Here is a 26,170-nt window from a genome sequence, read left to right on the forward strand (position 1 = left end):
GTCTCAATGTAAGCAAAATAATCTTTTATTAAAGATGAAACTTGGTCCTTATTATGAAATAATATAGTCCAGGTGTTCTTGAGTAGTCATCAAGTATGGTCAGAAAGTATTTAGCACCAGTCATGGTGGGTATCCTATATGGTCCCCATACATCCATATGCAGCAAATGAAAACAATGAGTGGCTCTACTACTACTAACAGGAAAAGGAATCCTATGATGTTTAGCTAAGATACAGGTATGACAATGTAAATCTTCTTTTATTCCAACAAATTGATCAGATACAAACTTGAATTTATCAAAAGACATATGCCCTAATCTTGCATGAAATAAAATCACATGATCAGACTTATTAGAAGTAACTAAGGCTTTATTAGTATAGTCCTTTGCAGTAGACAACATGTATTCTTGTACTTTATTAACAACAATCTTTTTGACCAAATTAACAAAACCAGTACTGATATCATGTTGCAAAGGTTTAAAAATCCTGTAAAGGTCCCCAATCCTTTTCCATGTTGCCACTCTTTTCTTAGTTGAAATGTCCTGAAATATGCAACCATGAGCAGTGAACAAAACAGTTAACTTGTTATGATCCAACAATTTACTCACTGATAACAAATTTTGCTTAAAATCTGGAATAAGAAATACATGCAGCAAATGTATGTCATCAGTTAATCCAACAGTCCCCATTTTATAAGCCAATTTAACAGTTCCATCAGGTAGTCCAACTTTCACGGGGGTTTTAAATTCATGTATATCAGACAATAGCTTCAGATCATATGTCATATGATCTGATGCTCCAGTATCCACAATCCAATCAAGCATACATGCAGATTTATGAGCTGTAAAAACATGAGAGTGGACAGAGTACTTACCTGCAAAATTAGCAGAAGAAAGATGAGGTTGTTGATCAGAAATTCTTTTAAGAACCTGACCAACAACAGAAGTAATAATCCCATCTAGGACATCGCATTTAGTGAACCAATCGCATTAGAATCATATCGTTATCGAAACATTGTGACCAAAATGTGCAGCAAGCTCCAAAGAAGCATCATCCAAAGGAGACTCAAAACCCATAACATCTGCAGAATTAGCTGATTTCTTGGTCTGATTGTTCTTGACACCTTTGCCCTTCTTATCACCAGGAAATCCTCTTATAGAAAAACAATGATCAGGGTTATGACCAGTTTTATTGCAATGTGGGCATCTAACCAATCCAAAGCAAGTTTCCCTGGTGTGTCCATCCATGTTGCAGTGATCACAATGTTTTATGACAACTGCACCAGGATTCTTGGAACTCTGAAAACCACCCTGCCTTTGTTCAGGTTGCTTGAAACTCGCATAAGCATTAGAGTCAGTTAAGCTAGCAACAGAATCAGTTATCTGCTTCTGTCTCTCTATCTTCTGCAGAAGCCCTAACACCTTGTTGAAAGATGGAAGTGGATCCATAGAAAGAATTTGGGTTCTGATGTTGTCATAGCCATGATTCAAATTCATCAAGAATTGGATCAATTTTGCATTGCTCTCCCTTTCAACCATCCTCCTCATCAGGGTGCAGGAACAAAGGTCAAGTTTACCACAAGTACAAACTGGCATAGGGCGGGTCTAAACAGTCCACGGTTTCCCAAAGATTCTTTAGTTTACCATAATACTCTATCAATGAAAGATTGTCTTGAACTATATCTCCCAATTCCTTAGTCAACTGATAGACCTCTAAAGCATTTGCCTGACCAAATCTTTCCAACAACTCAGCCCAAAGTTCTTTAGAGGACCTTACATACTTCAGACTCTCCTTCAGAGACTTCTCTAAAGAATTTGAAATCCAGCGCAAAACCATATAGTCACATCTTAACCACTGATTAAATCTTTTATCAGAAGTAGGTGGTTTTGGACAGGTCCCATCAACGAACCCAACTTTGTTCTTAGCAGCTACTGACATAAGGACCTCCCTTTTCCACCCCATGAAATCATGGCCATCAAAGGGTAAAGCAGATAAAGACGCAGAGGGTTGATCAGCAGTAGACAAAAATAATGGGTCATTATAGTAATCATAACTAGAAGAATCCGAATTTCCAGTAGAATAATCAAGCATGATTGAAAGAACAAATCACGCAATAGCAGAAAATTTGGAAGAACTTAAGGAGAAAATAAGCACTGAAACGATGTATAAACGAATTGAATGCGGAAGCGGGATTATTATACCTATTTCTTGATCAAAAGGCAGTCAAGAAATAGAACAGAAGGAAGCCAGAATCTCAATACTGAACGATGATACCATGTTCAAACCCAGAAATCTTCTTGATTGATTGTATGAACAGTAAAATTATATGATAACTTTGTATGATGAAGAGAGGGAATGATAGAGAGAGAGAGAAACGTAGAAGAAGAATGATTGTATTGATTATAATTGTGTAAGAAACAGAATACAAGGATGAGCTTCTATTTATAGCATAGCTCATATTGTTGGTTGTAACAAACTTCTAACCAACTTTCTAACTTGAGTTAATTAACTATAGTTAATCTTAACAAACTTTATATTCTAATAAACATACTGTCAATATCACTTGAAGAATTTATTTGATTACACATGCATTATCGACTTTAAGTAGGTCCCAAGTAGAGTACCAAAAAAAAGTTCCAAAAATAAATACCAAATTGAAACCCAACACTCGATTTTAAATAGGATTTAAGTAATTTTTATAAATCGGTCATCCAATTCAAAGAAACTATGTTAAAAACAACCGTTTGTATACAACTCTTACTCTCGATTCACTTGAAGAATTTGTTTGATCACACATGCATTATCGACTTCAAGTAGGTCCGAAGTAGAGTACCAAAAAAAGTTCCGGAATTAAATACCAAATCGAAACCCAACACTCGGTTTTAAATAGGATTGAAGTAGATTATTATTATTATTATTATTATTGATATAAGTACATATAGGTAGTTCATTTTCTCAAGTACACTAGATAAATAGTTAGAATGCAAGGAAACATAATTAACTAATTGGAGTACAATGTACACCAACATGGCAACATTAATATAGGTTCTTGAAATGGGTAGTACCCTAAACTTAAGGGTATGTAGTTGGGATTGGGTCCTTCAAATTAAGGGCACTTAGGTCCACCTCTCTTGGTCTTCCAGTTGTTGTAGCAAGGGCAGAGTTGCTTGTTGCCATAGGTTCCCGGTGGGACGCACAAGCATTTAGTGCAACATTTTTGGCAGAAGAACATACACGGTTTCTTGAATGAGGTTGCTGAACATCTCATCGTGCATTTTCCTCCACATTCTACATATAATTGAACACGAAAAATTGGATTAAAGTTTAACCAGTAAATTTTCAATAAAGTATCAATATGCTGATGCGATTTATTTATCTTTGATTAAAATATTCCTCACAAATAATATAAAAAGTAAATAAATGAATGAAACGGAGAAAAACTAGAAAGTCGGGGAGACAAAATTATACCTTGGGGATGAAGGCTTCCTTGTGTAGCACCATACTACAAATTGACAGAAAACAATACGAATAAGCTAGGCTTCACAGAAATTTAAAGAATAGTACGTAATAATAACGTCACTCGAAAATAAATCGTGTCACCCATTTAAAAGCTACAATTATTGCTTACCAAATTTAACGGCTGGTTATTTTGGATCTGTGGCCGAGAAGATTGGCTTGTTGCCTGCGTAAATTTGCAAATTAAATTAAAGAGCTTATACTTGTATGATATACTCGTTCCGTATTTTAATTTTCTTTCCAATTCTCAAATTATGTGAAGAAATATTTGAAAAGTGCGAAAAAAATAGAAATACAAAGGTAATACATTGTCTAGGCATAATTTCGTGCTTGATTGTTGCTAGAACAAATAAGTTTGTATTTAATATTCGTTATAAATCAAAATGATCATGATTCACAAGAACGCGACATATTTACTTCATTTTATAAATGAAGTACATACTAGTATTGTAATACTTGTATGAATAACTAATAAGACAGTTTTATACGAGAATTATTATATACCTGATTTGCTGTTATTAGGACAATCATCAAAGTGACATAGAGAATTATTGCAAGCTTCATTGCCATTGCCGTTGCTATTGATGATTCAAAGAATTAGTTATAGAACTTTTGAGTAGTTTTTAAGGGAAGGTTTTGTTAGATAATGTTGGAAATACATAGTGAATGGAGGTGGTATTTATAAGGATTGTTCATGCATGGCTTTTGAGTTTCAAGGAAAGTTTGTCTACATTTTTATGATTGAAAGTAACTAATATTTCACCAAATTGTCCTTTCTTCTCACTAATATTTTTTATTACCTTTCTTAAATATGACTATATGAGTTTGTACCTTACACCATTGAGATTTTACCATGGGGTTGGGCATATATTGTTCAGTCTTAATCATTTGTTTACCTTTAATTAAAATTATCCCTTATAAAAAATCAAAAGGCAAACAAATAATTGGGTCGTAGAAAATATATTATTGATAAATAACACATACTAGTTTTAAACCCGTGCAAAATTGTACGGGTATGTATTAGATCGATATGAATATTTTTTGATGAATATTTAAATTTGCATTTCTATTATAATAATTGGGCAATAGGTGACATTCCGTGATATACATGATTAGTGTGTAATAGATAATGTTAATATTTACAATCTGAATTAACAAATATTAACATGAACAATTAACAATCTGAATTATCAAATCAACAAATAAATGCAATTGCACATCAATGGGACCCACCATATTTTGAATTTTCGAAAAAAAAAATGCTACAAATTATGACGTGGAAGCACACAATTACAGTATTGTCTTGTGAATTAATAAAGATAAGATTTATTCATACTCTGATTTACTCTACTAAAAAAGTTCATTACCATTTGTACAATTGTAGGTGATTTTTTTTTTTTTAAAAACAATTTTGAGCTAGTATCTCTTAAGACCACCGTAAGTATGTAACCAACTAATTATGACAATAATTAATGAATTACATATAGTAGAGGATCTTAGTTATGCCGCAGCCCGCAAAGAGGCCTAGTTCCCCTAATAATTGAACTTTATGTAAATTTCAATGAATAAATTAGCATTTGGCCTTTCTTAGCTGGGTGATTAAGTAAATATATTATCCCCTATATAAGATTAATTGTTCAAGTCTTGGCCTCTCTTATTATTTGTTTCAAGATCCGCCATTGATTACATAGTACAAAAATGACGGTTTTAAACTTAAAACGATTTGAGATCATGATCTACAAATGTATAATGCGTCGTACAAGTTTTAAGTTAAAGAGATGAATTCACCTCTTTTTTTTTACTTGGGGATTGAAAAATTCACCTTTTTTTTTTACTTGGGGATTGAGAGAACCTATACGAAGCTCTACAAATGTACAATAGTAAAGTGAAAATGACCTTTCAATGTTTCATTAAAGAGAAATCGAATGAGCGTTGAGCCTTCAAATATACAATAAGTTTCCATCGTCCGTCACAAGTTAACGATGGATCAAGTAGTACCCATGTGGTGGATAAAATAAAATAGTTTGTTATTTCTTTAGGCACTCTACTTTTGTCTTATCTATTTCACATGGATACTACTTGATCTGTTGCAAGCTTACGACGAATAAGCTCGTTAAAAATGAGAACTTGTGTCAAACATAAGACAAATGTACAAATTTAACCAAATGAACCAATCAACCGAATTACCTACTTATATATCTTTATAACGGGTTATTATCGAGTTAGCCTAGTGGTTATGAAGGAGTTATTTATGCACAATCGGTTCAAGGGTTAAATTTCTCATCCTCCATATTGTATTGTCCTCTTGGCTCATTCAATCATTTGAGCCCAAAAAAAGAAAAAAAAATGGGTTAGTTCGGTTTATGCAAGATTCAAGTTTGATCTTTTTACTTTGTTTTGTGAAGAATTCAGCCCATTAATTTTTTAACTTTCTTTGCTAAAATTAAATTTACTACTCCTATGCATAACTTTACTACTTCGTCTCTGTAAATAGTTTACACTTGATTTATTTTGTACGGTGGAAATAAAGTAAGTGTAAATTATTAACTAAGATAAAGGAAGTAAATGTTATTTTTTTTACTTTTGTTAAAAGGACTTTAATAGCTGGTGAAATAATCCACGGAGTACTATTCACTAACGGCCGACTACATCGTAATCAATGGGCTTCACACAAAGGATTTACCCTTGTATGTGCTCCAAGATAACAAGGATTCACCCTAAATTACAAAATAAAACCGTCTTATTATATGATAATAATACAAGGATCGTCTCACTCTATAAGACGGTTTTATATAATAAATTGTCGAGAATGGCTCACCTTATAAGACGGTTTTATATCGAGAAATTATAATGACCTTGTATTGCCACAAAAAATGAACAAAGTGGGCCAAGTAAATTTGATCATCCATGTGCAATTACAAAAAGAGATATTGAATGAAGGAGATTGCTGAAATAGATAGGGCCATTTACATGTGCATTCACATGCACTTGCTATTCACACCCTCTCCTACAATTTTTGGGATGTTTTGCTCACATAAAAGCTATCTTAACTTGAAGCTATGTTGAGAGACCCTTGTGGGTCTTCATTCTTAAGATGATCACAAAATCTCACACACTTCTTGTTCATCTTCCATCTTTATTTTGGCTTTTTTTAGGTCGGATAATATCACAAATTGTTGTATAGGACTATTTTTTATTTAAGACTAAGATCCTGTTCTTTTGGACTTAAAGTTATTTAATTTAAGTTCACTTTAGATCATATAAGTTCAATTCAGTTTATTTCTGATCCTATAAGTTCAGTTCGGATCCTATAAGTTCAGTTCAGTTCGGATCCTATAAGTTCAGTTCAGTTCAGTTCCTATAAATTTAGTTCAGATCCTATAAATTCAGTTCAGATCCTATACGTCACTTAATTTAAGTTCACTTCAGATCCTATAAGTTCAGCTCAGTTCAGTTCATATCATGTTAGTTCAGTTCATATCCTATAAGTTAAGTTCAGTTAATAACCTATACGTTCAGTTTAGTTTAGATCCTATAAGTTCAGTTCAGTTCATAACCTATACGTTCAGTTCAGTTTAGATCCTATAAGTTCAGTTCAATTCAGATCCTATAAGCTCAGTTCAGTTCAGATCAGATCAGTTTCAGTCCAAAAGAACAAGGCCTAACCCAATAACATAAGGCCCAATAAAATCGGTTAATATACTAGTATAAAAATATTTCAACAACTCTCCTATAGGACCATCTTATACCATAGGACGGACCCAATAGAAGAATAACCCAAACTCAATATTTTTTTTGACATTTTAATTTATTTTGTTAACCCGACATCTCAAGATGAATACGAACATGTTAAAATGTGTATGTTATCAAATTAAAATATTACTAGTTTAGATTTTGCGCAATAAATGCGCGGTATTTATAGTATTTTTATTTTTTATATTACTTAATCATTCTAAATTAACACTTTATTAATTTTTCAAATTTTACGTCATTATTTTTTTATATGAGAAAAAGAATTGAACTGTAAAATTATTCAAGAAAGTCGAGTAAAATTGAATTGTAAAATAGTAGTGGTATCTCATTAATTGTTCATTTTTCTCGTTATTGTATTTTGTTTCGAGAAAAAAAGTTAAAACTGGAAATTAATCTAAGAGAATTGAGTAATGTGTTGAAATGTATTTTTCTAAAAAGTATTTATATACTACAAAGGTAGTGATTTATAATTCTATATTATTTATACTTTAATTTAATTAAAATACTATAGTTTAGTATTTAGTGAAAATTATATAATTTAATAAAAATATTAATTTTAATGAAAAGAATTATATAATGAAATATATATTAATTATTAATTTCCTTATTTACTAAATACAATTAACTTAACAATAATTTTCTTATTTAAAAAGATGTTTTTTGGAGGGAAAAAGTGTGAGTTCACATATTCTTTTAGTAAATAGGAGATATTATTAAAAAAAAATTATCACATATGTGCGTCTAAAACTTCAGACAAAAATGACCGTTTGAAACAAAAATTTACTACGACATATTAGCTTTTGAGCTCAGGAACCTTGAAATACAATTATACAAGTGAGTCAATAAATCACTTGAGCTTTTTTTTTTGGGGTTAAGAGAAGCGGAAAAAGAAATTTCAAACTACAAACTAAACGAGAAAACTAAAATTAGAAGGGAAATAAAGGAACAAAATGGGGCCAAGCAACTCCCCCACGTCCTGTTAAATTACCGAAATAGTTGCGTCGGTAAAGTAGTGTGGTCAAGTCAGCAAAACTTCTGCGAGTGTAATAACGAAAATTAAAAACTATTATGTTCCTTGAATCATTTGATCGATTCTTGTGTTTAACGGGTATTTTAAAATGAGTTACAAATCTGATGGATTTTAATTTCACCCTAATATTTTGGAATTTTATATCTCTCTTCTTCTCAAATTTTAAACTTCATTCGTCCCTTCATATAACTGTAAAGTGAACCAAATGAAAGTAATACGAGTATGTATCATCTTTATTAAAAGAACAACCACAAAGCTGAGGTGTCGCTTTGTGGTTGAAAGTTCATTGTTTTATCATATATCATCATATCATATATTATATTAAAGCAACAACCAGCAACTTATTTAATCGCCACGTGTCAAGACATATTCATACGACACGTGTCATTTGCTGGATTTCTAACAAATATGATGATACAGTTTCCTAAACGGACGCCTAGATATTCGGGATATATTTAATCAACTAGGTATGATATTTTTAATATTGCTTGCCATTTATACAAATATATAATTTGCCATTTATAAAAATATATAATATATAATTGCTATCCATTTATACAAACTAACTAATCAAGTCGTCAATTAGCCATATAATACGAAATCTCAAACTTTAATAACGGCAATAGTATATGATGTTTCCTAACTCAATTAAAAATCATCATAAAATTTCGTTTACAGCTTATACCATCTTAAAATTTCGTTTACAACTTATTTCCCTAGACTTTGTAGCCTACATCTTAGGATATTTGTTCAGTTACGATTTTAGGATAATTTTTGAGTATCTTTTAAATAATATATAAGATGCTGATTAATTACTTAAATTTGACTTATTAAGTTTTAAATCTGACTAATTAAGGTTATAATATACACATGCTGATATTTTGAATACATTTAAGAATCCCCCAGTGAGTTTCAAAAACAAATCTTACTTTAAATCATATTGTTCCGGGTGTAATTTCCAGAGCAGTTATTAGTTACCACCCGTGGCTTGTAGAATAATGTCTTGAGTTGAACCCTTCTTGCTTCTATCGTCCCTCTCGGCCTCTCCCGCAACAATGAACGAATCGAGGGCTTGGGCGTGTGCCAAGCGTACTCACTCCGACGCTCAAGTCAGTAAACTTAAAGGATTAAGCTGTGTTACTTGGCTAGATACGTATTGTAGAGAGATAAGGGAGATATTACCAGATGAATAGCGTATTTAGGTTTTAGTTGTGGGATCCTTTCCTCAATGAAGGTTGAGGAGTATTTATAAGCTTTCACCTTTTGTCACGTAGTGGCCAAGTGGCCAAGTGGCTAGCGGGTGGAAAGACCGATCTACCCTCGGCCGAGATACCTATGGCGGCCTGCGGGGCGTATTGACTCGCCGCCGAGGGGTCTTGGATATGAGTACGCGGGTATGTGTCCTACCGGCGGTATCATGCCGAGACCAGGTGACAGCCGATGGGATGCATCGGCTAGTCTGTCTAAGTCGTTGACTTCTTTGTGGATATCTTTGACCTTGCTCATGTGTTGACTTGGTCGGCGGTGTAGAATATGCCCCATCAATTTGCCCCAGGCGTAGTCATGCCGTGGTATGGGCTCCGATGTACGTTGAGCATATATTCGCACAAGTATTTTCGGAAAATCTTACGATCGGCTACTTCTTCCGCATCGGCGTGGCTCTTGTTAGGCGTTCCCGTATACCATATCCCCCTCCACATGGATGCGTAAAGGGCATCCGATGTGGAAAAGAACATGAGGCTGGCCGAGACCAATGCTGAGAGTGCCGGTTGATTTTGATTGCCCCCGGCCGGTGCTAATTGTTCCGGGTGTAATTTCCAGAGCAGTTATTAGTTACCACCCGTGGCTTGTAGAATAATGTCTTGAGTTGAACCCTTCTTGCTTCTATCGTCCCTCTCGGCCTCTCCTGCAACAATGAACGAACTGAGGGTTTGGCTGTGTGCCAAGCGTACTCACTCCGACGCTCAAGTCAGTAAACTTAAAGGATTAAGCTGTGTTACTTGGCTAGATACGTATTGTAGAGAGATAAGGGAGATATTACCAGATGAATAGCGTATTTAGGTTTTAGTTGTGGGATCCTTTCCTCAATGAAGGTTGAGGAGTATTTATAGGCTTTCACCTTTTGTCACGTAGTGGCCAAGTGGCCAAGTGGCTAGCAGGTGGAAAGACCGATCTACCCCTCGAGAGATACCTATGGCGGCGGCGGGCCGTATTGACTCGCCGCCGGGGTCTTGGATATGAGTACGCGGGTATGTGTCCCTATTTGGCGGTTTGTCATCATGCCGAGACCAGTGTGCCGATGGGATGCATCGGCTAGTCTGTCTAAGTCGTTGACTTGCTGTGGATATCTTTGATCTTGCTCAATGTGTTGACTTGGTCAGCGGTGCAGAATATGCCCCATCACATATTATCCTAAACTTTTCATAAATTCAAAATCAACTAATTTAATCATAATTATTTTAATCATCATAATTCAAAATTAGTAACTAATAACTAATGATTGTCAATTTGTCATCTTATTTGGCCCCACTAAATTTTTAAATTTTTAAAAATGACAGGTTAAAAATTCTAAAGTAAGATATTAGAAAGTGCATAAAAATGAACAAACCAAAATTTAAGCCTTGATTCTTGATTCTGAAAAGATACTAGCATACAATCATTTCCAAATTTACTGTTGTATGATTTTGGTAGAGAAGGAACTTAGCAAATACGAAGTATAAGTGAGTAACAATTATTTTCGGAAAAAAAAAATGCATGTTATCTTCTGCCATTTTTAGCCACTAATATACATATTTTTAGCTTTAATAATTAATATCACCAAGAGTATTAGACTATTAGGACTTGGTATCCCCGCATTGTAACAAGTAATTGTTACTCTTTCTGATCTTCTGTTACTTTGAACATATATAACATGTGTGCGAAATTGTCCACTACGATCATATGGTTACTTTCAAACGCCACCCACCTTCGACCACCATCATCTCGCCGCACCATCATGTTTCCGCCTCTGCCACACGTATAGGCTATGCCAATTGTCCAGGGTAACTATTGGAACATTGATCATATACTTAATGAGGTCAGCACTATGATTATGTACTTACTACTACGAGATGTTGTTCATCTTAATTTTGTCATTGTATTTGATGAAAACCTGAGATCCATTCGCACTTGGGTTACCTCTCACAAATAGAAAATGACCTTCAGTATATCACCACTATAAAATATGTGAAATAGATGAAATAAAACCCAACTATCAACTTACAATATCCTTACATCTGTCATACAAATAGGTCACTGGGTTTAGACTTAGCAAATGGGTCAACCCGGTCGGATTCTAATCGGATTAATTCGAGTTAAGTCATATTGGGTTTGCAAGAATTATAGTCGAGTCCGGGTCATCTACGGATAAGCTATTTTCAAGTTATTCAGTGATAATAGACCGTGTGCAACAATAAACAATATGATCGCTTTATATTTAATCGGGTCAATTCATATTATAAATTGCAATATTAACAAACTTAAGTTTTAAATCAAGATTCTCTCTCTGTTTTTTTTTTATTAAACCAATCTTTCAAGCCAATGAGTCATTGTCAAAATCGTATCTCATAAATAACTATAACGAGTAAGTTTGCTACTAATCATAAATTTTTATTCTTTCACTAAATCAAAGTGCGTCGTTTAACGAAAGAAGCGAAAGACAATATTTCAATACCTTGAAATAATCTTACTTTATTCTGATATTTGGTTTTACAAAAAAAAAAAAAAAAAAAAAAAAATTGCTAAAATTTCTCAAGTAATTATTACATAATATATCTCAGATCATGAGTAATAGATAATATAAAATTATTAGAAATTCAATTTAGATACTTAGTATTATTTTCAATTTTTATAAGTTCGAGTGAATTTATAAAAATTATCTAACAACTAATGCAAAACATTATGACATTGAAAGGTAATGAGTAAATAAGCTAAGGTGTTATCAAAACAAATTATCTCAAATCTCCCATTTTAAATCATCTCAAATTAACTGTGTTGCATGACATAATGATTTACAATGTTGAGAGATAAGTGGTAACATGACTCAATGGCAACTTAAAAAGCGAATGAATGGGCGGGGTTGCTATTGGGAGGTCGTGATAAGGGAGAGGTCGCGATGGGTGGGTAATGATGGGGTGAGGAGTCGCATAAGGTTACGAGAAGGGTTAGGGATCATGGATGGGTTTGGGTCGGGAAGGTGGTTATGCTGGAGGCATGGTGGGGGATGTAGGGGATGGTGGAGGCAGGAAGGGGTAGGATATGAATTGCTGGGTGTTGGTTAGGTGGGGGGCGGGTTGGGTGTTGGTTAGGTGGGTAAGACTTGAGAGGTATGTCGTGGTCCGAGGTGTTATGTGCGGTTACACTACGGTGGAGTGTCTGCTGGTGGGTATTGAGGTAGTCGGTCAGTTGGCGAACACTGCTTCCAGACGATGGTGGATGGGAGTGTAACACCCCCTCATACCAAGGTACCTTACCAGGACCACCCAAGTATGAAAGACTGTTACCATCTCGGTTGCCCGAGGTTAGTACATATCAAAAGCGTCTGAACTGAGCACATTTATTAAAGGAATGAAAAATGCAAAGTTTACAATATCCAAACCCAAATACCGTCTAATGAAATACAACTCCGAAGTCTTAATAATAAAAGAAACTCGCTAAGACTCCGACGGTGATGCTATGACTCATGGTGGCAAATCTCCCAAGATAATCCCCAAGCTCTCACTAGCAAAACCTGTCAAGCCTGCTCACCATCCCCGAATGGATCACCGCAGATTCCACAAACAACAACGGGGTCAGTATTATGCAACAAACAAGACAAACAAATGCAATACTCGTTTGATCATCGTCTACTCCCAATCACCCTGTCTCACATAGTAACCGACTACACACTAAAGTGTGTAGCCCTGCCAGATTACCCATCGCAACAGGTAATCCTCGCCGCCAGTGGGTGACCGCAGCCGATCCCACCTAGTCCAGCTCCTCAACGAGCGACAATAATCCCTGTCCCTTAATGTGCACATCCCCTCCCGTGGCGGGTTCCACGGAGGGCGAACTAGGGTGTGAAGCCACTCCCGCAAGTGACTCCACCACAATCACAATCACATGACATCACTGCCATCTCAATCCCCTCACACCAACAATATCACAACAATCTCCACATTACGATGATCAATAGACAACGATAAATACAATAACATGTCATGTAAAGCACAGCAACTGAGTAGGGAAACCCTACCTTAGCAATCACAGCAGTAAGCAACACGGACAATCAAAAAGGCTCCTCTACGAAGTCTTCTCCTATACAAAGATCATACAACACAATTACACTTTGAACGATTCCCAACATCCCCTTCCACATAAATGTATAGCAACCCAAAAAGATGCAACAATTACAAAGGTAGAACTTACCAACAGTGCAACAAAACCTTATACGCAAGAGTTACCGCAAGTATCCACACAAAGATGCTACGAAATGCTCAAGGAAAGGATTAGGGGATGATTTGGATGTGATTAGGGTAACGTAGCAGTGATAACGCTTGAAAACTGATATTAGAAAACTGACGCGGAAAATATAAAATAACCTAATCATACCCTAATCAAACCGTCAAAATATAACTTCGCCAGACCGGACACTCGGTCGAGTGTGACGACACTCGGCCGAGTGGTCTACACTCGGTCGAGTATTCACTATACTCGGCCGAGTGTTCCTCGGCAGAACCGAAATAACTTTCACAAAGAGCACTACTCGGCCGAGTAAGCTCTACTCGGTCGAGTAGGCTCCAAAGGAAATCCGTAGTGTTACAATCTTTCCCCCTAAAAAGAACTTCGTCCCGAAGTTCACACTCAACTACACACAAACACAACACCACGACACAAGACTCTAACAAACACATGAAACAACTCCAAGGAACTACACAAGCATCACAACAAGTTACTCCAAACACATCTCCCGACACGAATCAACAAAGCAAAGAAAACACAAAACACTATCGCGACCATCTCCTACCCCCCTAAAAAGACAACGGTTACGTCCCTGTAACCGAACATACCTGATCAAAAAGGTTAGGAAAACGCTCTCGCATAGCTTCCTCGGGTTCCCATGTGGCTTCCTCCACGTTATGATTAGACCAAAGGACCTTGAGTAAAACCGTCTCACCATTCCGGGTCTTACGAACTTTGCGATCAAGAATTTCCTTAGGAATCTCGGCATAGGACAAGGATTCATCCAACTCGATGTTCTCCATCTCAAGGATATGCGACGGATCGCTCACATACTTCCGGAGTTGAGATACGTGAAAAACATTGTGAACTCTATCCAAAGCTGGTGGTAAAGCTAACCTGTAGGCTACCTCGCCAACACGGTCCAGAATATCATAAGGACCTATAAACTTTTGGCTTAGCTTCCCCTTTTTCCCAAACCTCATAACACCTCGCATAGGTGACACTTTCAAAAGCACCTTGTCACCTACCGCGAACTCAATGTCCCTGCGGTGTAAGTCGGCGTAGCTCTTTTGACGATCTTGAGCTGCTCTCATCTTTTGGCGAATCAACTGAATTTGCTCAACCATATCCTGGACCAACTGTGGTCCTAGAACCACTGTCTCGGAACTATCATCCCAACAAACTGGACTTCGGCATTTCCGGCCATACAACGCTTCAAATGGTGCCATCCCAATACTTGTATGATAACTATTATTGTATGAAAACTCGATCAAATCAAGTCTGTCTTCCCAACTGCCTCCAAAATCCATAACACATGCCCTTAACATGTCTTCTAAGGTCTTGATGGTCCGTTCTGTCTGACCATCGGTTGCCGGATGAAAAGCTGTACTCATTTTCAACGTTGTACCCATCAACTCTTGTAGTTCTTGCCAAAACTTGGATATGAACCTCGCATCACGATCAGAAACGATATCCTTCGGTATACCATGTAACCGAACCACATGTCTTCTGTAACCCAATGCCAACTGCATCTTAGACCAAGTATCTTTCATTGGAACAAAATGAGCTGACTTGGTTAACCGATCCACAATCACCCAAATCATGTTGTTACCTTGTTGTGACCTCGGTAACCCCACAATAAAGTCCATAGAGATCGACTCCCATTTCCACTCGGGCACTCGTCGGGGACCGAATCTTACCTTGAGGTCTCCTTTGCTCACCTTTGACCCTCTGGCAAGTCAAACATCTAGCCACAAACTCAGCTACCTCCCTCTTCATGTTCGGCCACCAAAAAGTCTTCTTAAGGTCTCTGTAAAGCTTGTCACCACCCGGGTGAACCGAATAAGGAGTGCAATGAGCCTCAGACAAGATCATTCTCCTTAACTCGCATCGTCAGAACACACCATCTCCCATCAAATCTAACACTCCCATCTGGATGTATTGAGAACCTAGATCTTTGCTCCGCTCTCCACCGTTAACTTCCACTCCCGAATCTTCGGATCGAGCTCTTGCTTACTCTTGATGTTCTCATACAATTCTGGCTCAATTGTCAAATCCCCGATGGTATTCCCTTCTCGAATCATAAAGATCCCCAAACTAGACATCTCGTCTCTCAACTTCAGCAAGGACATAGCTGTGCATAGCGAATGAACGCTCTTCCTACTCAAAGCATCTGCAACAACATTAGCTTTACCCTCATGATAGATGATGTCCATATCATAATCTCCAATCAACTCCATCCACCGTCTCTGTCGCATGTTCAGCTCCTTCTGGGTGTAGATATACTTTAAACTCTTGTGATCAGAAAACACCTTAAAAGTTGCGCCATAAAGGTAGTGCCTCCAAATCTTAAGAGCAAACACAACCGCTCCCAGCTCCAGATCATGAGTAGGATAATTCTCCTCATATTGTTTCAACTGCCTCGAAGCATAAGCTATCACTTTCCCTCCCTGCATCAAGACACAACCCAAACCGTTCTTTGAAGCGTCGGTATAAACCTCAAAGTTCTCACAACCCTCTGGTAAGGCTAGGATAGGAGCTGTGGTCAAGCGTTCTTTCAAGGTCTGAAACGCCGTTTCACAACTCTCATCCCAAACAAACCTGACTTCTTTCCTCATCAAGGACGTCATAGGCCGTGCTATGGTAGAGAAATCCTTCACAAATCTCCGGTAGTAGCCGGCAAGGCCTAAGAAACTCCGGATCTCAGCTACATTCTTCGGCGATTCCCACTTGGTAACGGCCTCAATCTTACTAGGATCCACAGATACCCCTTTCTTGGATATGACATGACCTAGAAAAGCCACTTCCTCTAACCAAAATTCACACTTGGATAACTTGGCATAGAGCTGATTTTCTCTCAAGGTCTCCAAGACTATCCTCAAATGCTCTTCGTGTTCTTCCTTGGTCTTGGAATAAACTAGGATATCGTCGATGAAAACAACCACAAACCTATCCAAAAACGGTGTGAAGATCCGGTTCATCAAATCCATAAAAGCTGCTGGCGCATTGGTCAACCCAAAAGGCATCACTACATACTCGTAATGACCATAACGAGATCGAACGCATTTTTTAGGAATATCTTCGTCTGCTATCCTCGGTGATGATACCCCGACCTGAGATCAATCTTAGAGAACACACCAGCTCCACTAAGCTGATCGAACAAATCATCAATCCTCGGCAACGGATACTTGTTCTTCACTGTAACCCGATTGAGCTCTCTGTAGTCAATGCACAATCTCATACTCCCATCTTTCTTCTTTACAAAAAGAACTGGAGCTCCCCACGGTGACACGCTAGGCCTGATATAACCCTTGTCTAACAACTCATGTAATCGCTTCTTCAACTCGGCCCAACTCCTTAGGTGCCATACGATAAGGTGCTTTAGATATAGGACCCGTTCCCGGTTTAAGCTCCACGCTGAAATCAATATCCCTCTTGGGAGGCAAACTCGGTATCTCCTCGGGAAATACATCTTCAAATTCCTTCACCACGGAAATCTCGGAAGGCGTCGGCGGCTCTACCCGATGATCTCTCACATGACAAAGGATTAAGGGACACTTCTTCCTTAAACATGACTTTAAAGTCATAACTGCTATAAACCTACACTTAGGCTTTACCACAAACCCTCTATAAGACACTTTAACACCCTTGGGACTCTTTAAAGACACTCTCTTCTGTCTACAATCTATCCTGGCATCATACCTACCCAGCCAGTCCATCCCAACAATTACCTCAAACCCATCCTTAGGAAACTCTAACAGGTTTACCGGTAAATCTACCCCTCCAATCACCATAGGTATACCCTTATATAACTTGAGACACGACACGACTCCCCAAGGTATGAACACATCATCTTTTACAACCTCAAACTTGCCCAAACCCATAGACACCGCATGACTCTTAGACACAAAAGAATGTGTAGCCCCTGAATCAAACAAAACAAAAGACGGTACATTATTAACAAGAAAGGTACCGGTAACTACATGAGCATCATCCTGTGCTTCCCGCTTATCCATCATGAAGAGCTTTCCACTATTCTTCTTCTGTCCTCCACCCTGAATCAAGCATTGGAGGTACTTGGCTTAGCCGTTAGAATCCTGGGTGACACATTATTATTCTCGACGATAAGATCCACCACCACCGCGGTTGTAACCGCCCTGGTTACCCCGTCCACCTCTGTTGCCCCATGAACCTCCCGGTCGGCTACTAGCAAAACTCGAGTCGGCCCCCGAGAGAAATTTCCGATCGAGCTCTGAACCATTGCGGGCTTGTAGCTCGTGCATTCCCGCCTTTTGTGGCCTACACCACCACAGTTGAAGCACGTAAGGTTGGTGTTGTCACTTACAGCCCGACCCCCATTCTTTCCCCACCCACGAGAACCTCCCGAGAAACCTTAGGCTCCACCAGAAAAAGCCTTAGCATTGTTGAAATTCCCTTTCTTGTTTGTGGGGTGACCGTTGTTTCCACCATCACCGCCTTTCTCTTTTACGAGAGACCTCTCCTCGATCTCCCTTGAGAGATCCACCATTCTCTCGGCTTGACCCGCTCTCGGATACACCTCCTTGAGGTCGTAGCAACCCCGACTGCATCGACTCACGATCTTAGCTGACAAGCCCCTCTCAAATCGGAGAGCCAAACCTTTTTGCCCGAGTCAAATCTTCCACATAACGAGATAGCTCCACAAATCGATGATAGTAATCGATGAATCGTCATCTCCTCGGACATAGTGAAAGATTCAAAGTCGGATCTCATCTTGTGTCGGATATGCTCCTGGCAAATCGCTCTCTCATAGCGCTCTTTAACCCAGACCACGGAATAGCCCCTTCCTCCTGGTAGTAAGCTCTAGCATCTTCCTTGACGTTCTGCCACCAAACTGCCGCTTCTCCCCTTAGGTAGTACACAACCTGTTCAACAATCATATCCTCGGGGCACTTAACCATTTCCATGAGAGCTTCAATCTCACGGTGCCACTTCTCGAGCAGCTTTGGTTCACCTACCCCGTCGTATGTGGGAGGGTGGAAACGAGCAATGTTGATGCTAAGCTGGGTTGCATCAATCGGCTTCTCGTTCCCCTTTCCCACACTTTTGAGAGCTTCAAGGAGAGCCTCTTGTTGCTCAATCATGCGAGCAATCTCATCAAGAGTCATCTCCGAAGCTTGGATCTGCGCAGGAGTTCTTTTGGGCGGCATTTTGAGCTGATAAGAAAGAAAGAAACGTAAACGCATGCTCAAAATTTAACACCCCTCCGCCGAAAGAACGCTCGGCCGAGTATAAACAACACTCGGTCGAGTAAAGATCACTCGGTCGAGTATCCTCTCAGATGCTCGGTCGAGTGTCGACTCCAGAGACAAACATCAAAACACAAAAAGAAGCACTCGGTCGAGTATAGCAACACTCGGCCGAGTGGACCATACTCGGTCGAGTGTACTCCCATGCTCGGCCGAGTTATCATAAACAGTAGCGATTGCTACTTTCCTACAAACAACACTCGGTCGAGTTCCCTTATGCTCGGCCGAGTACTCAATACTCGGTCGAGGGCCTATCATGCTCGGCCGAGTAACACTATTTACAGGTTACTACTTTACGATTCTTCTATCATACTCAGTATTCTCATAATAAAACGGAAGAAGGCAAAAACCATGTTATAAACATATCAACATGCAATGCATATATCAAAACTTTAACGCCATATTATAAACATATCAACATCCAATTTGCACATACGCTAAATCCAACGTTGAAATCACAACCGTCTCATCAATTACTTCTCCCATCACAACAGTTAAGAATCTCATCGCACATATATACAATTATCGACTTTCACTAACATGCATCTTCACATACGGACACTTACAAGGCCTAGTCCTCCTCACACTTTCCCCAAGTTACCGGCTCGAGTTAGTAAGGGCCATTATGCGACTCCGGGACGTCTCCCGAGTCTTTGCGGTAGCTCCGAACTACTCTCCCCGGGTTCATTTTATTTAGACTCCCTAGGTTCATTAATTCATTTTGTTTAGGTGCCGGAATCTTCGGCTCTGATACCACTTTGTAACACCCCCTCATACCAAGGTACCTTACCAGGACCACCCAAGTATGAAAGACTGTTACCATCTCGGTTGCCCGAGGTTAGTACATATCAAAAGCGTCTGAACTGAGCACATTTATTAAAGGAATGAAAAATGCAAAGTTTACAATATCCAAACCCAAATACCGTCTAATGAAATACAACTCCGAAGTCTTAATAATAAAAGAAACTCGCTAAGACTCCGACGGTGATGCTATGACTCATGGTGGCAAATCTCCCAAGATAATCCCCAAGCTCTCACTAGCAAAACCTGTCAAGCCTGCTCACCATCCCCGAATGGATCACCGCAGATTCCACAAACAACAACGGGGTCAGTATTATGCAACAAACAAGACAAACAAATGCAATACTCGTTTGATCATCGTCTACTCCCAATCACCCTGTCTCACATAGTAACCGACTACACACTAAAGTGTGTAGCCCCGCTGCATTACCCATCGCAACAGTAATCCTCGCGCCCCGATGGGTGACCGCGGCCGATCCCACCTAGTCCAGCTCCTCAACGAGCGACAATAATCCCTGTCCCTTAATGTGCACATCCCCTCCCGTGGCGGGTTCCACGGAGGGCGAACTAGGGTGTGAAGCCACTCCCGCAAGTGACTCCACCACAATCACAATCACATGACATCACTGCCATCTCAATCCCCTCACACCAACAATATCACAACAATCTCCACATTACGATGATCAATAGACAACGATAAATACAATAACATGTCATGTAAAGCACGGCAACTGAGTAGGGAAACCCTACCTTAGCAATCACAGCAGTAAGCAACACGGACAATCAAAAAGGCTCCTCTACGAAGTCTTCTCCTATACAAAGATCATACAACACAATTACACTTTGAACGATTCCCAACATCCCCTTCCACATAAATGTATAGCAACCCAAAAAGATGCAACAATTACAAAGGTAGAACTTACCAACAGTGCAACAAAACCTTATACGCAAGAGTTACCGCAAGTATCCACACAAAGATGCTACGAAATGCTCAAGGAAAGGATTAGGGGATGATTTGGATGTGATTAGGGTAACGTAGCAGTGATAACGCTTGAAAACTGATATTAGAAAACTGACGCGGAAAATATAAAATAACCTAATCATACCCTAATCAAACCGTCAAAATATAACTTCGCCAGACCGGACACTCGGTCGAGTGTGACGACACTCGGCCGAGTGGTCTACACTCGGTCGAGTATTCACTATACTCGGCCGAGTGTTCCTCGGCAGAACCGAAATAACTTTCACAAAGAGCACTACTCGGCCGAGTAAGCTCTACTCGGTCGAGTAGGCTCCAAAGGAAATCCGTAGTGTTACAGGGAGGGGAAATGAGACAGAATTTAGAGAACTGAGTAGAGAAGAAACAATAGGGGTAATATGATAAATAAAAAGCAAGGTTACAACAATGAGTATAATCAAATCTATATTGCGTAAATAAACAAATTATAAAATCTACAATAATTATATATCCACTTTTCAGATTTCACGTCTCACAAGTTAGAAAATTCGAGAGAAAAAAGTCGAGTATTTCAAAAGTTTAATAGGGTAGACAAAAGTGTATGGTTAGACAAAGTAACATTTTCTAAAATTTAGTAATTTACTCATTCCAATATATACGTAAGTTTCTTCTTTTAATAATACTTTCCGTTACCACCCGTGCAGTGCACGAGTTCCAAAACTAGTTTTTCTTAAATAGATGGCCCACCCACCACCCCACGTTCTATTGTCACCATTTTTTTAACAAACTCGATGATTCAAAGAGGTCATTAATTTTACCAAATAACTTTACAAAATTATTATTTTAACATGAAAAAAAAGGGACAAAATGATTTAATCGCAATTTCTAACCCAAAAAATACAGAAATTAACTTTTGACATCAATTTTTCATATTACCATTAATTTTTATGTTGGGAGAATTAAGTTTTCCAAAACAAGTTTCTAAAAAACGAGTTCTTGAGATAATTTCCAATTAATGTTCTGGATCTAATGGATAGTTAAGATAGAGGGAAAAATGAAAGAGATGATATTCTGCTTCCATGCTCTGTTCTTCAATTTTCAACTTTAAGATTTGAAAATTTTTATTTCCTAAATGAGAATGACGGTTGTGATAACATTGGAAGTGATATGAGCTGCAGAATTTGCAGGGGTGAGAGAGATAGAGGGGGAGGAAGTATTGTGTGGGACGAGATAAGGAGGCAGAGTAATGGGATATATGCTCAGGAGGTATTGGATATATGCTCATATGGGTAATGGCCCAAAATGGTTGATATAATTAAAACGATTTTTATATTTTTATTTTATCAACAACTCCCCTATGAAACTATCTTATAATATAAGAGAATGCTATTTTGAATATGAGCGAGTATATAAAAAGATACAATCAACCATATAGTAAAACTGCGCAATGTTGGGAGATTTAATTTTGATGTCTATTAGGTTGATGGTTTGAGTTCAAATATCTAAATTGGGCTTATTAATAATCAACCACTTTGCATTTTGCGTGTTTCACTAATTAATAATCTATAATAAAAGGAAAAGGGTTAAATTTCCATTTTAAACATACACGAGTCAAATTTTCTATTTTAAACGTGCACGGGTAAAATTCATTGTAAACTGCCCAAGTTAAAATTTTCATTTTCTCCAGTGCACGTGTTCTTAAAACGTGCATAAGTTTGACTAAATGAAAAACATGTTTAACTATTTGCATGGGTATGCAACTATTCAAACCATTGAACTTTTACTAATTTATTACTACGTATGTTACTTAAATTTTCATTCGATCAATTTTGTTTGATATATAAGTCAGGTTTTTCCGAAATCTGAATAACATAACAAAGTAGAAAAAGTAGAGAGATTTTATTATTTTATTTCAACTTTATTTTCACAAATTACAATTGTGTAATCTAAAGGGGTCGTTTGATTCAATACTTAGGAATGGAATGAATTGAAATGAGAAACCATAGGAGTATGAGGTTCCAATTCCATACCTTTGAAATCATGTTTGGTTCATTAGAAAAATAATCACAAAGGAATGGAGTTAGAATCCATGGGAAGAGTGTGGGTATGGGATTCCAATGGGTTGGGGTGAAATTAGAATCTTGATGAATTCTAACTCCATTCCAAAATGTCCCAACCAAACACTTGAATGAGTAGAATCTATTCCATTCTATTCCAAACCTCTCAACCAAACACCCCCTAAAGTGTTTAACAAAAAGTAGAGAGATTTTATTATTTATTTCAACTTTATTTAAGGAGAATGATAAATACTAGGGCTGTATTTAAGGTATCAAAAAATGAAAGAAAAACTTAAATAAAGCATTGATGACATCAATTTACGCGTAATTGTGTCATTAAATCCTAATTTAATTTAATTTTGGGAAGTAATTTAGTTCTTAAATACGACCCTTGGTGTTGTATTTATCACTACCCTTATTTTAAAAGTAATTAACATTAAAAGGAGATATTTAATTAATATAAAAACTAATCTTAACTATTTATGTTTTTTTATAACGAATTTTCTAACATGTGCCATACCCATGTTAATAAGTTAAGGGTCTTTCTAAAATGTGCCCAATGGGAACATGATAAGACTTGGCTAAATTCAAATTAATGCCCCTAATTAATTTATTTTTTGTCTTAGAATATCTCCTCACCCAATTATGAATGGAGAAAATTAAGGAAATGGTAGTTATAATTAAGATAATTTAGGAAATTTGAATTAATTATTGATAGAATAAGGATTAACATATGCCTAAACAATTAATAACATGTGCCTATTGGGCACATTGTAGAAAAACCCATAAGTTAATTAGAGAAACTTTGTTGAAAATATTTCACTAATTATGGTAAATGTAAGTTTGTACATGTATTTTTCATGATTTATTCTCAATAAACTTTCTCTAATTAACTTATTAGCATGTGCTCTTAAAAAAATCTTTTTATAATAACAAAATTTGAAATAACATATACGTGCAATTTGCACGGGTTTAAAACTAGTATATAAGGTTCTAAATTCATGGACTACACTGATCGAATATGCTTCATTCTTCTTTGATTTCCACTTACAATGATTGTTGGGCCATTAGGAGACATGGCCCACGTGAAAATACTCCCAACAAACGGCCTTTGTGGCCTCCTTTAATTTGTTCATCAATCAAATTGATACTTGGGCTCTCACCCTACAAGGCTACAATTCTACTATTATTTTATTCTTTACTGAGCCCAGGATATCAAACTTACCCACAAATTGTTGTCTACAACCATTTTATCAATAAGACTAGCTTAATAACACAAAACCCAAAAAAATTGAGGGAGGACTTACCGTAATTTGGTTAATATCCAAAAGTCTATTCGAGTCTAGGGTTCCTAGGGTTCCGTCTTAACTTCTTCGTTTTCCTCCTCTCGATCGAGGCTTATCTTGCGATTTCTATCGTGAGATTGGTTTCATTCTCGGTTTCTGCTTGTCTCTCTTTGTTTTTGTTTATGTTTTATTGTGCAGGTGTCAATGGAAAGTGGATCAACGAGTCACCAACGGGACGGGAAAGAGCCTCAAGGGTTGGAGGAAGGGGTTTTCGAATGGGATGAAGATGTCGGGGAGAAGGAGAAGGGTGAGAAATTTCTACTGGTGGGTAAACTCTGGGCATCAAGATCGATTAATGTTAAAGCTGCAATTGAAACCATGATCAGATTATGGAACCCATCGAAGCCAATGATGGGCAACGTGGTTGATGCGAAGGAGAAGACGTTCATCTTTAGCTTTGGGTCAGAACGGGATAAGGCTAGGGTTTTAGAAGGCCAACCATGGCACTTCGAGAAATTCCTTTGGTGCTTCGATGAACCGTCACAGTCAGGTAAAATCACGGAGGTTCCTCTTTACTTTTTCCCCATATGGGCACGTATTTATGATCTTCCCATCTCGGGGAGAACCAGTCTAGCGAATGCGGAACGGCTGGGGAACTGTTTGGGAACTTTCATGAATTTTGAGCATGGCCCTAATGTAGAGCTGGATAGGGCAATTCGGGTTCGAGTTCTTTATGATATCCGAAATCCGTTGAAAGCCAATTTGCCAATTCGTATGAAGTCTGGCTGTGTGATGAATTATAATGTTAAATATGAGAGACTCCCGACGTATTGCTATGGATGTGGATTGATCGGCCACGGGGAGAAGGACTGTGATGATGGACCATATGAGGAAGACGATTTGAAATTTGGGGATTGGCTTCGGGCATCGCCATGGAAAGTAGTGAAAACGGAGAAGGAGGGTACGGGGATGGCTGCGAGAAATTTGCGTGCAAAATTTGATGAAGTAAGTGCTAAAGAGAATGAAGATACGATATCAAAGATGATTGACAAACTGAAATCTATTGCTATTGACCTCAGGAAGAAGAAAAGTATAGTGGAGCAGGGAGAGATGTGTCGAACTCCTAGCGGTTCTGTTACTGAGACAGGTGTACAGGGAACAGGGAGTGGGGTAAGAATGCAGGGCGATAGTTCGGAGGAGATGGGTGATGGGAGTGGACAGGTGCAATCCATGATGGCGCCCACGGTTGAAAATACTTTGCCCTTTGATGTTGAGATGCGGGAGCAGGTTAGTGGCTATGTGGAGGAGAGGGTGACGAGTTTGGCAGTGAAGGGAAAACAAGGAGCTCAAAAAGGGGGAGGGGTTCGAAGTTATAAGAAGTTGGCGAGGAATATTGGGCAGGGCAATGAAAGTGGTGGGGGGACGTGTTTGAGGAAGGAACAGGAAAGCAACAAGAGGAGCCGTGAGGAGCAGGAGGTCGATGAGAATTTGAAGCGTGTTAAACCTTTTATAGACGGGGGCGTCTTAATACCTGAGGCGGAGGTTGACAATGAATATCTTAAGTATCAACTGTCGGGGCTTGGGCAACCCCGACACAGTTACTGCACTCCGTGCGCTGGTACGGAGAGAGGCCCCGGCCATTTTGTTTTTATGCGAGACGAAACTTAGTGGTCGTGAAATGAGGAGGGTGAAGGAGAGGCTGGATGGGTATTTTGGTATAGAGGTGGATAGTGTGGGGAGATCAGGGGGTCTTGCTATGCTTTGGAGAAAGGAGGTTGATTGTGTTTTTGGGTCTGCGTCGGTCCATCACATGGACTTTACTATCCGGGAAGAGGGTCGGGAATGGCGTCTTACTGGCTTTTATGGTTGGCCATCGGTGGCTGACCGACATCTCTCCTGGGAACTTCTTCGGCTGCTGAAGAGCCAATCACAGCTTCCCTGGGTCTGTATTGGTGATTTTAATGAAATTTTATTCTCTACTGAGATGAAGGGAGGCAGCCGCCC

The 26,170-nt window shown here is 38.3% G+C and overlaps 2 protein-coding genes across 2 annotated transcripts in view; both read right to left on the minus strand.

The window, feature by feature from the left end:
- Nucleotides 1-239: 239 nt before the first annotated feature.
- The window catches only part of LOC141657807 (uncharacterized), a 96,876-nt gene continuing 70,945 nt past the window's right edge, over nucleotides 240-26,170 (minus strand). The window contains exons 2-3 of the mRNA XM_074465152.1: nucleotides 874-1,700; nucleotides 240-541 (exon numbers count right to left, since the gene is read on the minus strand). Of these exons, the coding sequence (XP_074321253.1) occupies nucleotides 995-1,594 (600 nt within the window). The 5' untranslated portion in view covers nucleotides 1,595-1,700 and the 3' untranslated portion in view covers nucleotides 240-541; nucleotides 874-994. The remainder of the gene's footprint in view (nucleotides 542-873; nucleotides 1,701-26,170) is intronic.
- LOC141657803 (protein GAST1-like) lies at nucleotides 2,852-4,229 on the minus strand. The gene is made up of 4 exons (XM_074465147.1): nucleotides 4,020-4,229; nucleotides 3,628-3,681; nucleotides 3,468-3,501; nucleotides 2,852-3,287 (listed from the first exon to the last, which is right to left on the minus strand). The coding sequence occupies exons 1-4, from the start codon at nucleotides 4,083-4,085 to the stop codon at nucleotides 3,106-3,108; spliced, it is 336 nt and encodes a 111-aa protein (XP_074321248.1). The 5' UTR covers nucleotides 4,086-4,229; the 3' UTR covers nucleotides 2,852-3,105.

The sequence above is a fragment of the Silene latifolia genome, chromosome 5 (genome assembly GCF_048544455.1).
Source record: "Silene latifolia isolate original U9 population chromosome 5, ASM4854445v1, whole genome shotgun sequence".
Lineage (NCBI taxonomy): Eukaryota > Viridiplantae > Streptophyta > Magnoliopsida > Caryophyllales > Caryophyllaceae > Silene > Silene latifolia.